We start from the raw sequence: 13,881 nt of genomic DNA on the forward strand, positions 1-13,881 counted from the left end.
TTGGGACACCAATGAGTGCAGGAGTCAGTTTATAGGACATTTGATGATGTAGTGATCACACATACCTCAATCTGTAAGATTATTCAGGGCAAACAGCTTTCTCTTGGGGAGTTCTAGTTGGATTTGGGTAATCAGAAGAACAGGTGTTTCCTTACATTCTCAAGATTTTATCTGTACCCTTCTTTTTTTTGGACTGAGACAGAGAAAGAATATGCATATTCTTTGAAAGTGGCATTAAAGAAGTCATTAAAGAAGAAACCCAAAAATTCATGAAACATAACCTTATTTATTATGATAATGATTACTCAAGAGAAAGACAAGGTTATTTATAAAGAAATAGGAATAAAAAAATTTTCCATATCTTCATGAATCTTACAATATCTTTTGAAACAAACAAAAAATTAGATGGGAACACTTCTTGAATTGAAATAAGATAAGAACCCCTCCCCCCATATTTTCAGTGTACTTTCCAAAGATGTCATTTTCTACTTTCAAAAAGGAAAAAACTTCTTTTAAAAGTGTCAATTTGTTTATTTAGTTGGTTGAAGGCTTTATTATTATTATTTATAAATGCTTGTATTAAAAGAAGGCAATATGGGTTCTCCTAGAGTAGGAACTATTTGGAAAACTAATTATCTCCAAATTGCTGAAAATTTACACAAATATGCCAAGAGGATGAATCAGGAATGGCATCCAAATGAATTAAAGTAATATGTGATATTTAAGAGCCCTGGGAACCCTGTTAATAACAAGTCTTCCATCATAACTTAAAGAGGCAAAAAGCCAGGGGTCTGCCGAGGACCACTCCACTGCATACACACTGTCTTCATGCTCTTCATAAGTTGCAATGACGCTGTCAGGCAGTGGCTCTTTGCTCCTAGAATTAAACAAAGACAGAAGAAAATAATGGTATATAAACAAGAGCATGTGATGTATCTACCAGCCAAACATACTAATGCTGGCTTATAAGGCAAGCTGTGAAAAAGAGCTATAAGGACACAATGCAGTTGTGCCTGTGAAGAGAGGCAACTCCTGTTTCATTTCATGATAATGCCCTCATATATTTCTATGCTGATGGAACCATCATTTCTTTTTTTTTTTTTTTTAGGTTTTTGCAAGGCAAACGGGGTTAAGTGGTTTGCCCAAGGCCACACAGCTAGGTAATTATTAAGTGTCTGAGACCAGATTTGAACCCAGGTACTCCTGACTCCAGGGCCAGTCCTTTATCCACTGCGCCACCTAGCTGCCCTGGAACCATCATTTCTTGGGTACTATTTTATGTTGAACTCGAGAACACCATAAAGTTACTTCATTCATAAGAAAAGGCAAGGCAAGAAAAGAATTCTCTGTGCCTGACTTCACCTTTAAAAGAATAAAATAGCATAGAAGGAATATCTTTGATATCTACTTCAAATCCATCTTTTTATTTCAAAAATTCTCTTTTCTCAAGAATCCCACAATCTCTCTTTGCTGAGAATCTTCTTTCCTAGCTTGCTGAGAAAATAGAGGCTATTCTCCTTAAATTTTCTTTTCTCTCCTTTCTGTCTCAAAACCCTTTTACATCTTCTCCTGATCCTTCCTCCATTTTAAACCAAAGTCAATTTCTTTAAACCTTTCATCCCAATCCCTTTTGTCTCCTCTGGCTGATTGTCCCTCCTTCTTCTTTCTAATTTTCTGTCTCTCCTTATCTACTGGCTCATTTACTGTTACCTAAAAATATGCCAAAATATTTCCCAATCTCAAAATCTTTCAACTAGAACCTATCATCCCCTCCAATTATCATCCTGTATTTCTCCTCTTTCTCCCCAAACTCCTAGGGGAAAAAGCTATTTATTTTTGTCTTCACTTCTATCTCTGTGCCTTTGTGTTCTTTGTGCTTGAAATGTCCTCTCTGCTCACCTCTGCTCTTAGAATCCTTAATTTCCTTCAAGATTCTGCTTGGGAACCACTGCTATAGGAAATCTTTCCTTAACCTAACTTCCCTAGCCTCCCAAGCTGGTATTGCTTATTTTCTCAAATAATCTTGCATTTATTTTGTATCTTCTTAGATGTGTTCACATTGTCTCCCCCAAAAGAATGTAAGATTTTTTTCTCAGCAAAGATGACTTCACATGTGTTTCTGTGGCTGCTGATGCAGGTGAGGAAACTGAGGGAGCCCAGAAAGGCTGAGAAATTCATCTAATCACTCATTAATGGCAAAACCAGTAGAATGCGTATCCATCTCCAATACCTCATAGTGTCTTCTACATTATATCTGTTAAGAGTGCTTACATGTGATTATTCTTTTTTTATTCTTACTATATTATAGAATGTTAACAAATTTCGGTGTATTAAGTAAGAAAGAATTTCCTACAAATGAAGGAAGATGGTAATAAGATTTAGTAAAAGTTAGCTATATACCAAATCAATTCATTTAAAATTCTATTCAATAAGCATTTGTGGAACATTTAATTTTACCTGCTATGAGGGCTAGATAACATAAGAAGCATAGAATTCTGTCAATCATTATTAAGAGCTTCCTATGTGCTAAGTTCTGGACATATACATAAGCAAAAACAGTCTAATGTGAGAGACAGCATGCAAAAAGTTATGCAGAAATAAAATATATATACCAGTTAAGATTATGAATAATATCAGAGGGAAGGCATTAAGATTAGAGAAGACTGGGAACAACTTCTGACAGAAGATGGAATTTAACTGAGCCTTGAAGGAAGTCAGGGTTTCGAGGAGGAGATGAAGAGGAGAGTTCTAAGCATGAAAGATACTCAGTAAATGGGATCAGACCCTGGAAATGGAGTGCTTTGTTCAAAGTACAGGAAGGAAATCAGTGTCACAAGATCAAGATGTATATTGGCAAATGGGTAATGTTTAAGAACAATGGAAATATAGGAAGAGGTCAAGTTATGAAAGGCTTTAAAAGTAAAAAAAAAAGAATTTTATATTTGATTCTGGAGGTAATAAGGACTCACTGGAATTTACCACATGGAAAGAAGGATATGGTATCTGTGTGTGAAATGGCCAGATCTGTGATTCAGGTAGCTCAATTTAACAGAGGGGTGGAAGATAGATGGGGTGGAAAGAGACTTAAAGCAAGGAAACCAATCAGAGGGTCATTTTAATAATCCAGTGAGAGAAATAAACTAAGACCAGGATAGTGGCACTACCTGGGGAGAGACAGGGACATATATGAGATATTAACAAAAGTGGAAATGACAGGACTTGTAATGTGAAGGAAGAGAAAGAGTGAGGAATTGAGGATAGCATCTAGATTGTAAGCCTGGGTGATTGGGAATATGGTAACAATCTTGACAGCAACAGAGGAGTTAGGAAGGATAGGGAGAGTTGGGAGAAAGATGACTTTAGTTTGGGCATGTAAGTTTCAGATGGCAGGATATCCAGTTCAAGATGTCTGATTTACAGCTGGAGAGGTGACCTCAATGTTCAGAGAAAGAGATTAGGGCTGAACAAATAGATCTTGGAATCATCTGCATAGAGAAGAGGACTGGTCCCACAGAAGCAGATGAGATCATCAAGTGAAACAGTATAGATGAAGAAAGAGAAAGGGTCCCAGAATAGAGTCTAGGGGATAACCACAGTTAGTTTCCATGACCTGAATGAAGCTGAATTAAAGGAAATTGAGGAACAGTTATATATGTTAGACAACCAAGAGAGACTGATGTCATAAAAACCATGAGAAAACAGAGTATCAAAGTGTCAATAGGTGCAGTTCCAGAAGAATGAGGATAAAGGCTAATGGATTTTGCAATTAACACATATTTGGTAATTCTGAAGAGGGAAATTTCATTTCAATGATGAAGTTGAAAGCCAAACTATGGAAAAGAAGTGTGTGAAAGAAGTGGAAGCAACTACTGTAGACAATCTTCTCAAGGAATGCAGGAGAGATAAGGGTTAATAATAGTGAGAGAGGATGGAGGGACCAAATGATTTTTTTTTTTAAGATGGGGTATGTTTGTAGGCAGAAAATAGTCAGGAGACAAGATGAAATTTTAGATAAGTGAGAAATTGGGATGATAGGGGGCAGTCTGTTGGAGGAGATGGACTAGGATAGAATGAGATCACTTGTGAGATGGGATGACAGAAAGCACCTGAGTGATAGAGTTGAAGAGAAGGGGAGAATGAAGAATTCTTAATGAATGGTCTCATTTTTTCAGTAAAATATGAAACTAGGCTATTTTATTTGAAATTATGTAACATAAATTTGTAATGGACTAGGCAGCATGGTTTCTAGTGGAGCCTGGTCATCATAGTTTCTTGATTTTCTCCAGCTTCATTCTGTAGCATTTGAGCAGGAGCAAAGAATGGTGGGAATAATTTAAGACTGAAGACTGAAATATGGCAGGGCAGGATCCTTCAAAAGGAATAAGGAACAAGGGACTTGAGAAAAGAGAACACTGAAGAACTGAACTGGTTCACCAAGAGATCAAGGCAGAAAAGGAAAGAGAGATAGAAGGATGGGCAAGAACTGAAGGGTAGAGAGTTTATGAGTTCAGAGTTAATAAATGTCAATATGTAATACTTGCAGCTAATGGCAAGATTAAAGGTTTGGCTATTCCTTGTGTAACTGTGGTAGAGTAAAGGAAATGGCCATAGAAAATGAATAAATTGAGGCATTCAGAAGTTAGTGAGTTTGAAGGAGTATCAATAGGTCTACTAAAGTCCCTAATTATGCAAAGAAAAAATATACTGTGAATCAGGCACTGAATTAATCCAAGAAGGTTCTATAGACAACAGCTATCAGAATTTTGTTTGGGTAATAAATATGGATTAAATGAACAACAAAGGAGGATTTTCAGAGATCTTACCAAGATCATCTAGTGCTGCTACTGGTCCAGTTACTGAGCCTCCAAGGCTCAGACTCTTTCTAAAAAAGCTCTAGGGTTTAATAATTTTAATGCTTCCACTTTTTGTAGAGTTCAGAGGAATGTTCTAAGATGTCAGCTGATGGAACTGTGTTTTCATTTTCTGGATGGATGGATTTGGAAGATTCAAAATAGTTATTGGAGATTTGAGAATGATGATTTTTGTGACTTAGTGATTTTTCAAAGGGGAGACAAAAATAGGTATTCAGCACTTGATAGATTGGAATGGTGTTTACCTAGTAAAGTTTGTCTTTAAAAGTTTAAAGAGAACTTTAAAAAGAAAAAGAGACAAAGAGTTTCTCAAAGTTCTCCCACTTACAGTTCAATTTCAGGTCTTGGTTTAACACACTGGAGACCACTCAGAGCAATAAAATAAGAAATTATTTTGTGGCAAGAAAATATTAGGATTTCTCATAATTTCCCCACATCTAAATTGCTATCTGATTGGAAATTCTCTGAGTACAAGGAGTCATTGATACATGTGTCGATATAAGACTTTTATTACTTTTAGAAAACATGGAGATATAGATGTCGAACATCAAATTTATCCATGGCAGGAAGCTGAGAATGATAGCAGATGTATTGAATGACTGTCTCAGGATCTAAAAAGATCTCAACAGAGTGGAAATAGGGTCTAGTCCAATGAAATGAAATTTGAAAACGATGCAAACTCTTGAGTTTGGGTAAAGTTTGGGTAAAAAAAAATTTAATGGTGCAAAAATAGACACATTTTTACATAGTTATTAGGTAAAAAGGATTTGTGAGTTTTAGTCTTATAAGTTGCAATGTAAATTGACAGGGTAAAACAACAAATCAAACATAAAGTTAATGTTTTTTCCAGAGCCACAGGAAGATAAACAGGGTCCATAAAAAGGATATACTTGGCCCACTATATTCTGCTTCTCCTGCTCAGGCCATATCAGTATTGTGCTCAGTTCTGGAAACTTCATTTTGGAAAATACATTAACAAGCCAGAATGAATCAAAGAAGGTACTAATATATAAATATAATATTTAATTAAGTTACTACTATTTTTTGAAAAATATTTTTATTTGGTGTAACTTCATGACATAGTAGATAGAATACAGGTCCTGAAGTTAAGAAGAATTATCTTTCTGAAGCCAAATTTGGCTTCTTATTAACTTATTAACACTTACTAACAGTGTGACCCTGGTAAAGTCACATTAACTATGTTTACCTCAATTCCTCACCTGTAAAATGGGCTGGAGAAATAGCAAACCACTCAAATATCTTTCTTTGCCAAAAATATAACTAAGCATTATGAAAGTTCTCTTGGTTCTTTTGTTTGGCATTAATAGCATAATATAACAAAGCAACCAAAATTTCTAGTTACCTAGAGTCCAAGAACAAAATGAATACTTAAGTCAGGGCAATTGTGATGCTGTATTGAATTTATATTTCTTCTAAATGTTCTTTGTTCCTGGAAACACTTCAAACAATTTTTGTAAGGCTTAGGAAAATATGAAACCTGGGAGAAGATGCCCTTTTCCCACATATAAAGAGAAAACTTAACTTGTTTTCCACTCTAGAGCTCTGCCATTTTCTTTCTCTAATATGGCTCCCCTCCAAGTTATTCTCCATTATTTTCTCTGAAGCTTTCTATGTGCATCTCACTTTGTTACTTTTAGTGCCTTAGGCAATAATATAGTTTGTATTTTAATTTTCACTTGTAGATATATTGTTCTATAAGTAGTCTTCATTCTGTTCACAGGTAAATGACTCTTTGCAGATATATCCCCCCTTTTTGTGGCTTTACAGCACCGAACACAGAACTCTGTACGTAATGGGTCTGTAATTCACGTATTCCAAAACTCCATAACTACAGGCTTTGTTCATTCATTGATTCACTAATTGAAAGTTTACTATTCCAAATGAACTGGAAAATACTTATAGGTTGAGTGTTTCTATATTTTCTTAATTAAATATGTAGACAAATTAAATGAAAAATCATTCCAGAAACAACTGGGAAATGACCAGAACAAACACACTTGGTTTTCTTCATGTTTGGGTATGTTTAACTGAAAGCAAATATTTCCTCTGTCCCTGATGCAGCTCCACAGTAGGTCCTGAAGAGCCTTCCTGGAAATGGGCCAATGTAACAACTATTCACAGAGGCTCCAATGAAAGGAATGATCAGGTTTCCTCTCCTAATAAAGACTTCCCATCAGAGTCATTGGAAAACATCTGCTTAACTATATGAAGTCCAGTTGACCATCAAGTGCACAAAATCTAGACTTTCATTCTAAGTATCTGAACATGAAAACTACAAAGAAAATAGAGTACTTTCTTCAGTCTAAGTATATCCAGATTGGTATATTATAGTTGTAAAGAAAGAGAGATTCTCTCATAAAGCAATTTTAAAAGAGGCACTAGAAGAATACAGATATTTGAATGATATGATGATCTCAAAACTGAGTTAACAAAGTTAGCTTAAACTTTAGGGAACAAACTATTCAATTCAATTATGCTTCTATTTCACAAATCACTACAGAGCCAACTTAAACACATGGAGAAGTAGAAAGGAGTTGTTGTAGTTAAAAATCAAGTCTATTGAAAGAAAATTAAGAGATGTTTTCTTTTAATGTTGACTCTTGAGACAACAAGATGGAAACTTCATATATTCACAAAGCAGAAGAGCATGGGATCCCAACAGCAGTCTTGGTCAGAGAAGTTAGAAAACTGCTAGTTAGACCAAGAGTTAGGAGAATTAGATTGCACTAGAGGCAGAAGACTAGTTAATATGAAATGAGTTACCCTGAGCAAAACCCTAAAAACATATTTTAGTATCCCTTATTTTGTCTATAAATTACGAATAATGATATCTATCCCAAATGGGAATGCTGTGGGGATTCAATGTTATGATGAATGAGAAGAGATTCTAAAATGCATAAAGCATCAGAAAAATACAAGGATTTTTTATTATTATAATATTCATTATTATTTCCTATATTTATCATCATAAACAAGACAACCAGGAGGTTGAAACTGAGTGGGGAAAATGGACACAGAAAGTATAAGATCATCAATGACAAAATTTGACTGATATATTCTCTCTCCAATATTATTACTATTCTTTTGTTTGCAAAATGAAATGGCCCATTATCTCTTCCTTTTCTGAGGACTTTCACTGTTGCTCATCCCCTCCTCCTGAATATTCTCTGCTTTTTTTTGGTGACAATGCTTTCTCTTGGTTCTCCTCTCTGTGTAGTTGATTCTTTTTTGTCTTCTTTGTTAGATCATCTATATTCTACCCCTGAACCACAAGTGGGTCCTAAAACTTCACTCTCTTCATTCTTCCTATTCTCACCAATTCCCATTGATTCAATTATCATCTGTATACAGATAACCCACAAATATACACACATATGTATATATTTATTTATACACACACTCATATCTCCAACTCTATTCTCTATACTGAGCACTAGAACAAAAAAAATTAGAACATAATGCTAAGAATAGCTAACAATTATTTAAGCATTTACTATATGTTAGGTCCTATGCTTAGGATTTCACTATTATCTCATTTTATTATCACAGCAACAGGCATTATTGTTATCCCCATTTTACAGATAAATAAACTAAAATAACAAAGATTAAATGCCTTAAAGAGGGTCCCACAATGTGTCTGAGGATGGTTTTGAACCCATCTTCCCAACTCCAGACCTAGTGCTTTATGCATTATGACTTAACTGTCAATTATTAATGAATCTTTCCAGACTCTTCTGTCATAGGGCATCCTATACTTAGCATGTCCAAAACAGAAACTCATTGTATTTTCCTTCAAATATACCCTACTTTCTAATCTTCCTACTTCCTCCCAGTCATGCGGGTTTGTAATCTCAGGGTCATGCTCAATTTTTCACTTTTCACTCTTAGTAAATCAATTGCCAATCTTATCAATTTAACCTTCATAACTTCTCTTAAATCTATCCTCCGCACCTGTGGGCATCAGCCCAGTCTTTCATCTCTTTTTATCTGAACCACTTCAATAGTCTCTTCCTTCATATCTAGCCTTCACACAGCTGCCAAACTAATGGTCTTGAAGCACAAGTCTATGTTCTTTCCTGCTCAAGTAACTTAAGCTGCTCACCACTGCATCCAAGATTAAATATAAACTCCTCAATTTGGAATTAGAAATCCTTCACAATCTTTTTTTTTTCTTTTCTTTTTGTAAGGCAATGGAGTTAAGTGATTTGCACAACATCAAACAGCTAGCTAATATGTATCAAATTTCTGAGGTCAAATTTGAACTCAGGTCTTCCTGACCCCAAGGCTGGTTCTCTATCTACTACACTGCCTAACAGTCCTTATACTTCACAATATGTCTCCAATTTTTCTTTCCAGACTTAACAATTACTCTCTTTTACATAAACTATGATGTAGCCAAATTATCCTACTTATTATTTCTTTTAAAAGACATTTCATTTCCTGTCTCCATAATTTTTCAGAGATCATTCTCCTATAATGTTCATCCTCTGCACTTCAACCTCTTATAATCCCTAGTTTCATTACAGCTTTAGCTCAAATGCCTCCTCACAGGTCTTTTATGACCTCTTTTCCCACCTCCCCCCCATACCCAGTTGTTAGAAGCCTTTTCCTAGGCCTAATATTACCTTAAATTTACTTATCTAGGTACATGTTGTTTTCTTCCACTAGAATGCAAAGTTCCTTGAGGACAGGGACTGTTTTTATTTTGTTTTCTTTTCTTGAGTCCTAAATATTTGACACAATACTGAGCACATAGTAGTGACAATAAAAATGACTGAGTAGTGACAGTCTTCAGATCATCCTCTACTATTTTCTGGTCAGAGTTTAAATTTATTTCTGAGAGAGCAATCATAAGAACTAGAAGTGACAAAAAGAGGAGCTCTGACAATCTTGATAATTACTGGCCTAAGGCATCTGTATTAGACTACCATTCCAAGTGACTTTAGGAAGAAGGGGGATTTCAAATGTGGCTACCAGATCAGCAGATCATTTACAAGAATAAAAAAGAATGACCAACAATGTTTGAAAGAGCCATTTTTTTCCTTAAACAAAATACTTGAAGGAAAAGTCATTCTTACTTCTCTTCCTGATGGTGTTCTTCCTGATCACTAAGATCATCTTCATCTACCAAATGACCAAAGGGTTCTGAGGAAATTGACACCATGTTTGAAAGAATGACTCTGCTGTCACTGCTTCCCGTAAGGATCAACTGGTCATGAGAATGGTTGTAGCGTACATTCCACACCCTGTGTACAAATCACATAGGTGAAGGTCAACCATTTAGTGCAAATAACTAGAAAAGCACAGTGGTTAATTCTGAGAATCATGTCTGAGAGCTAGAAGACTAGAAAGCACTCCCCCAAACCTGCCAACAGATTATGATCCAACTGCTGGTTGTCTGGGTTGAAGTTACTTTAGGAGTCTTTTCTCCCCTAAAGTATTAACTTAAATCTAAGCAAGTGGATAGATACAAGGAAAAAGACTAAATGATAAAAATAAATCCCATCATTCAATGTTAAGACAAGCATTCTGCAATTCTAAATACGAAAAGGTTCCCTAAAAGTAATACTTGGATTAAAAATAACCTGTCAAATTAAAAAAAAAATCTCATAATAATCTCACAGCAAATAGTTAATATGGATTCTATGACAAAAAGAGAATTAAAGCTTACTTCAGTGCTTAAATTTTATGTACTATTAATATAGAAAGTCTAGGAACATATCTTTAAGTCTATTGTTGCTGTTATAATCACAATCGGTGTGACTGCATAAGATCACTACAGAAGGCTTCTAAGAGATCATCTATCAAAAATGTTTCACTTTACAAATGGAGAAACTGTGAAAGTCAACTAGTATATTCAACTGAAGGAGACTTAAAATGACTTGTCCCGACACAGAGGGAAGAAATTAAGAAAATTAAGATTTGAACTCAGATGCTCTAGTTCCAAAATCCAGGATTCTTTATACCTTTTTAAAAGGGTTGGTTTGCTCACTCCTCTCTGTTAGGTCAATGTCAGAGTGCTTATGTGACATAGGAGTTATAAATAAGCAAAGAAATATGGGAAAAGTGGAATCATTTAAACCTGGCTGTGAACCTTAGTTCCATAGTCTTCTTGCTAGAGTTCTTGCATTCTTGAGGTGTTATAGTACCTCTCTGAATCTCCCTTGTATTCAAATATAAAAAAGGGATCTACTCCCAAAGAACTGTTGTGAGGATCAAATGAAATAACATGCACAATGTCATTGTAACATATTATGTATTATATGCCACTGTTATCATCATCACAGCCACTATCACCAATAGCCATGAATCTCTTCTACTTCCTCAAGCAGGACAAGTATGTTAGTACAACCCTTCATGAACTGCACACATTTTCTTTCATGATTTATAAAAAGAAAATACTAGAAATTACCAAAAAACTGAAACTTCTCTTCACCATTAATTTGTAAGTTGCTAAAAGGAAACTCAAACTTGAAATTAATGTTTTTATACAAAAGGAAAAAACTGAATTATGCATAGCAGCCCAAACCAAATTCTTTGGAATCTTTTAAAATAGCAAAGTAATTATCAACATAAACAACATATATTCTATTTATCCCTAAATCAGCATACAAAAAATTCATATTACCAATGGGAATGTTCATCAAGTGTCTTCACAGGTTCACCAACATTTCTAGTGTCCCAGAACTTCACCTTGCAGTCATCTCCACAACTAGCCAAGTAATATTGTTTATTGGGATTAAAGTCAAGGTCCCGTACCAGCTGTCCATGGGCATTCTCTATGCAATATATCTGGCTGGGAAACAATAAAACATAACAGCATATAAAAATTAATCAATGAGGAAAAATAGTTTTACTCTTTAGAAATGAATTGGTTTCCCAGTAATTTGTTTACTCCCTGGGCACTAAGAGTTCTGGTGGTTGCATTGTTGAGATGTTAGGTATAACTTTAGGGAAATTCCAATTGACATCACAAAGAGCCACAAAAGTAGGCTCTTTTCAAAACCCTTTCCCCCACCTTTGAGGAAATTGTTTTACACATAACAACAAATGAAAAAGTGGATGCAACTTGAACCTGGGAACAACCTTCATCTAAGTTAAAATAAGAATTAGCTATATATTACTGAACTTCAGTTCATTTTAGAATTTATATAGATTTCAAACTTTTGCTATGGAAACAGTGTTCTAAAGATTCAAACTGGTCTGATTGAAAAAGATTGCTAATGATGTGAAAGAACAAGCAGAAGCTGTTAGATGAGAGTTTTGAGAGATGCCACAAGAAGAGAAAAGGGAAAGTTGGAGGTGGGAAAAGTAATAGGAAAAGGGGGGAGGTAGAGAATAGGACAAGAGACGAGAGCAATAAAGGAAAACAAAATGCCTGCAGCTTGGAATCTTCTATCCTTTCTTAGTCTCAATTTTTGTCCATTCCTCCAATCTGTATATTTTATCATAAGTAATCAAAAATATCTGTCCTATATACAGAGTCTTAATTCTGATTCTAATCACTGAATGAAGGGGTAAATGAGTTCAGTTTGGAGCTTTCTAGTGATGTGTGAGGGAACTAGAAGACAGCATGGTTTGCTTCTTCTTTGACTCACTATCCAATAAACTCAAAAGTCTTGCTTCTGGATGCCTTCCTATTCACAACATTATCTTATATATCATATTTTTATCCTTGGGTGTTAATATAAATCTCTCTTCTGCAGCTTAATTTCTTTTTGTTATGGCATCAGTAGACATGGTGAACAGCTGGGCAACTTCGCTCCTTGTAATTATCTTTCATGTATTTGAAGACCATTATTAAGTCACCTTCTAGTCCTCTATTCTCCAAGGTAGATAAACTCAACCCCTTTCAATTTCTCTTCTAGGTTGTCTTTCTGGCCTGAGATTGGTTTCATTGTTCTCCCTTGGACTCCTTCCAGCTTTCTCGATTTTTTTCACAAAATAGGATATCTTAAACCTGAAACCTTTCATGTGCAATATAACAACATACAGAATTAAACACTGACAAAATAGAGATTAGGCAAATGTTTCAAACATTTTTTTCTGTCAGTTGAATCAACTAATAAAGTATTAACTAGCCTACTATATGTCAACACTTCGCTAGGCACAAAGAACTTTCTTGAATAAGAAATATAAATTAAGTGCCAGAAAAATGAAGAAAGTTTTCTGATTAATAAATCATGACTGTTCCTCTGAAAAAAAAAGTTAAGTGATGTCCAATTAGAAATAATTGCTACTCCCATCTTCTTCTCTTTTCCCATTGAACAGAGACAACATAATGAAAAATGAATTAGATACCTAAGATTCTAAAATTCAGAAGTTCATATTTCTGTTTTTTTAAAAAAAATGCTATTCTGAGGGCTCCCAGTCTTTAGAAACTAAAATGCTGGCTATCCTTTCATTGAACAATGGAATTAGAAAGGACAGAAAGAGAACACTGAGGAATGGTTTTCAATCAGTGTATTTATCATCTTTGAACTCCACAGTTTTCAGTTTCTGTTTATGGAACTAAATAAGCACCTTTTATAGATATGCACATGCTTGAAAAACAACGATTGATTGCTATACCCTGAGCTTGCAGAGGGAGCCACAGAACTAAATTTAAAGTTGTCCCCCCTCCCCCCTTAAAGGCAACAAAAGTTATTACAAGACATCCGTCTTCTTGGTTTAGTGATAAATTATGGTGTACTGAGGGGATAAACTGTATCTTAAAAAAGCTTGCACAGGCTTCTGTTGCCATGACAACAGATATGCACAACATCACTCCTTTGCTTATCAAAATCACAACCATAGCAGGAAAAAAAAAGCCTCTTATGGAACTGTTAGTTGTTGGGTACAATTACCTAAACAACAAAACTTGATTAACCAGTAGGTGTGTATCTTAAAGGTATAGTAATGATAAGAGTTTAAAAAACAATGAACATTTTTCTAAGGAACTGTAATTATACTGTTATTAAGTTGAACACCGATTTTTATTACACATAAC

General features: G+C 35.0%; 1 protein-coding gene across 5 annotated transcripts in view; it reads right to left on the reverse strand.

The window, feature by feature from the left end:
* Positions 1-266: 266 nt before the first annotated feature.
* Positions 267-13,881, reverse strand: part of EIPR1 (EARP complex and GARP complex interacting protein 1) — a 216,551-nt gene continuing 202,936 nt past the window's right edge. For all 5 annotated transcript variants that reach the window (XM_074209575.1, XM_074209576.1, XM_074209579.1 and 2 more), the window contains 3 exons: positions 11,521-11,688; positions 9,971-10,138; positions 267-877 (listed from right to left, as the gene is read on the reverse strand). In XM_074209575.1, the coding sequence (XP_074065676.1) occupies positions 703-877; positions 9,971-10,138; positions 11,521-11,688 (511 nt within the window). In that variant the 3' untranslated portion in view covers positions 267-702. The remainder of the gene's footprint in view (positions 878-9,970; positions 10,139-11,520; positions 11,689-13,881) is intronic.

This window comes from Macrotis lagotis, chromosome 1 (genome assembly GCF_037893015.1).
Source record: "Macrotis lagotis isolate mMagLag1 chromosome 1, bilby.v1.9.chrom.fasta, whole genome shotgun sequence".
Classification (NCBI taxonomy): Eukaryota; Metazoa; Chordata; class Mammalia; order Peramelemorphia; family Peramelidae; genus Macrotis; species Macrotis lagotis.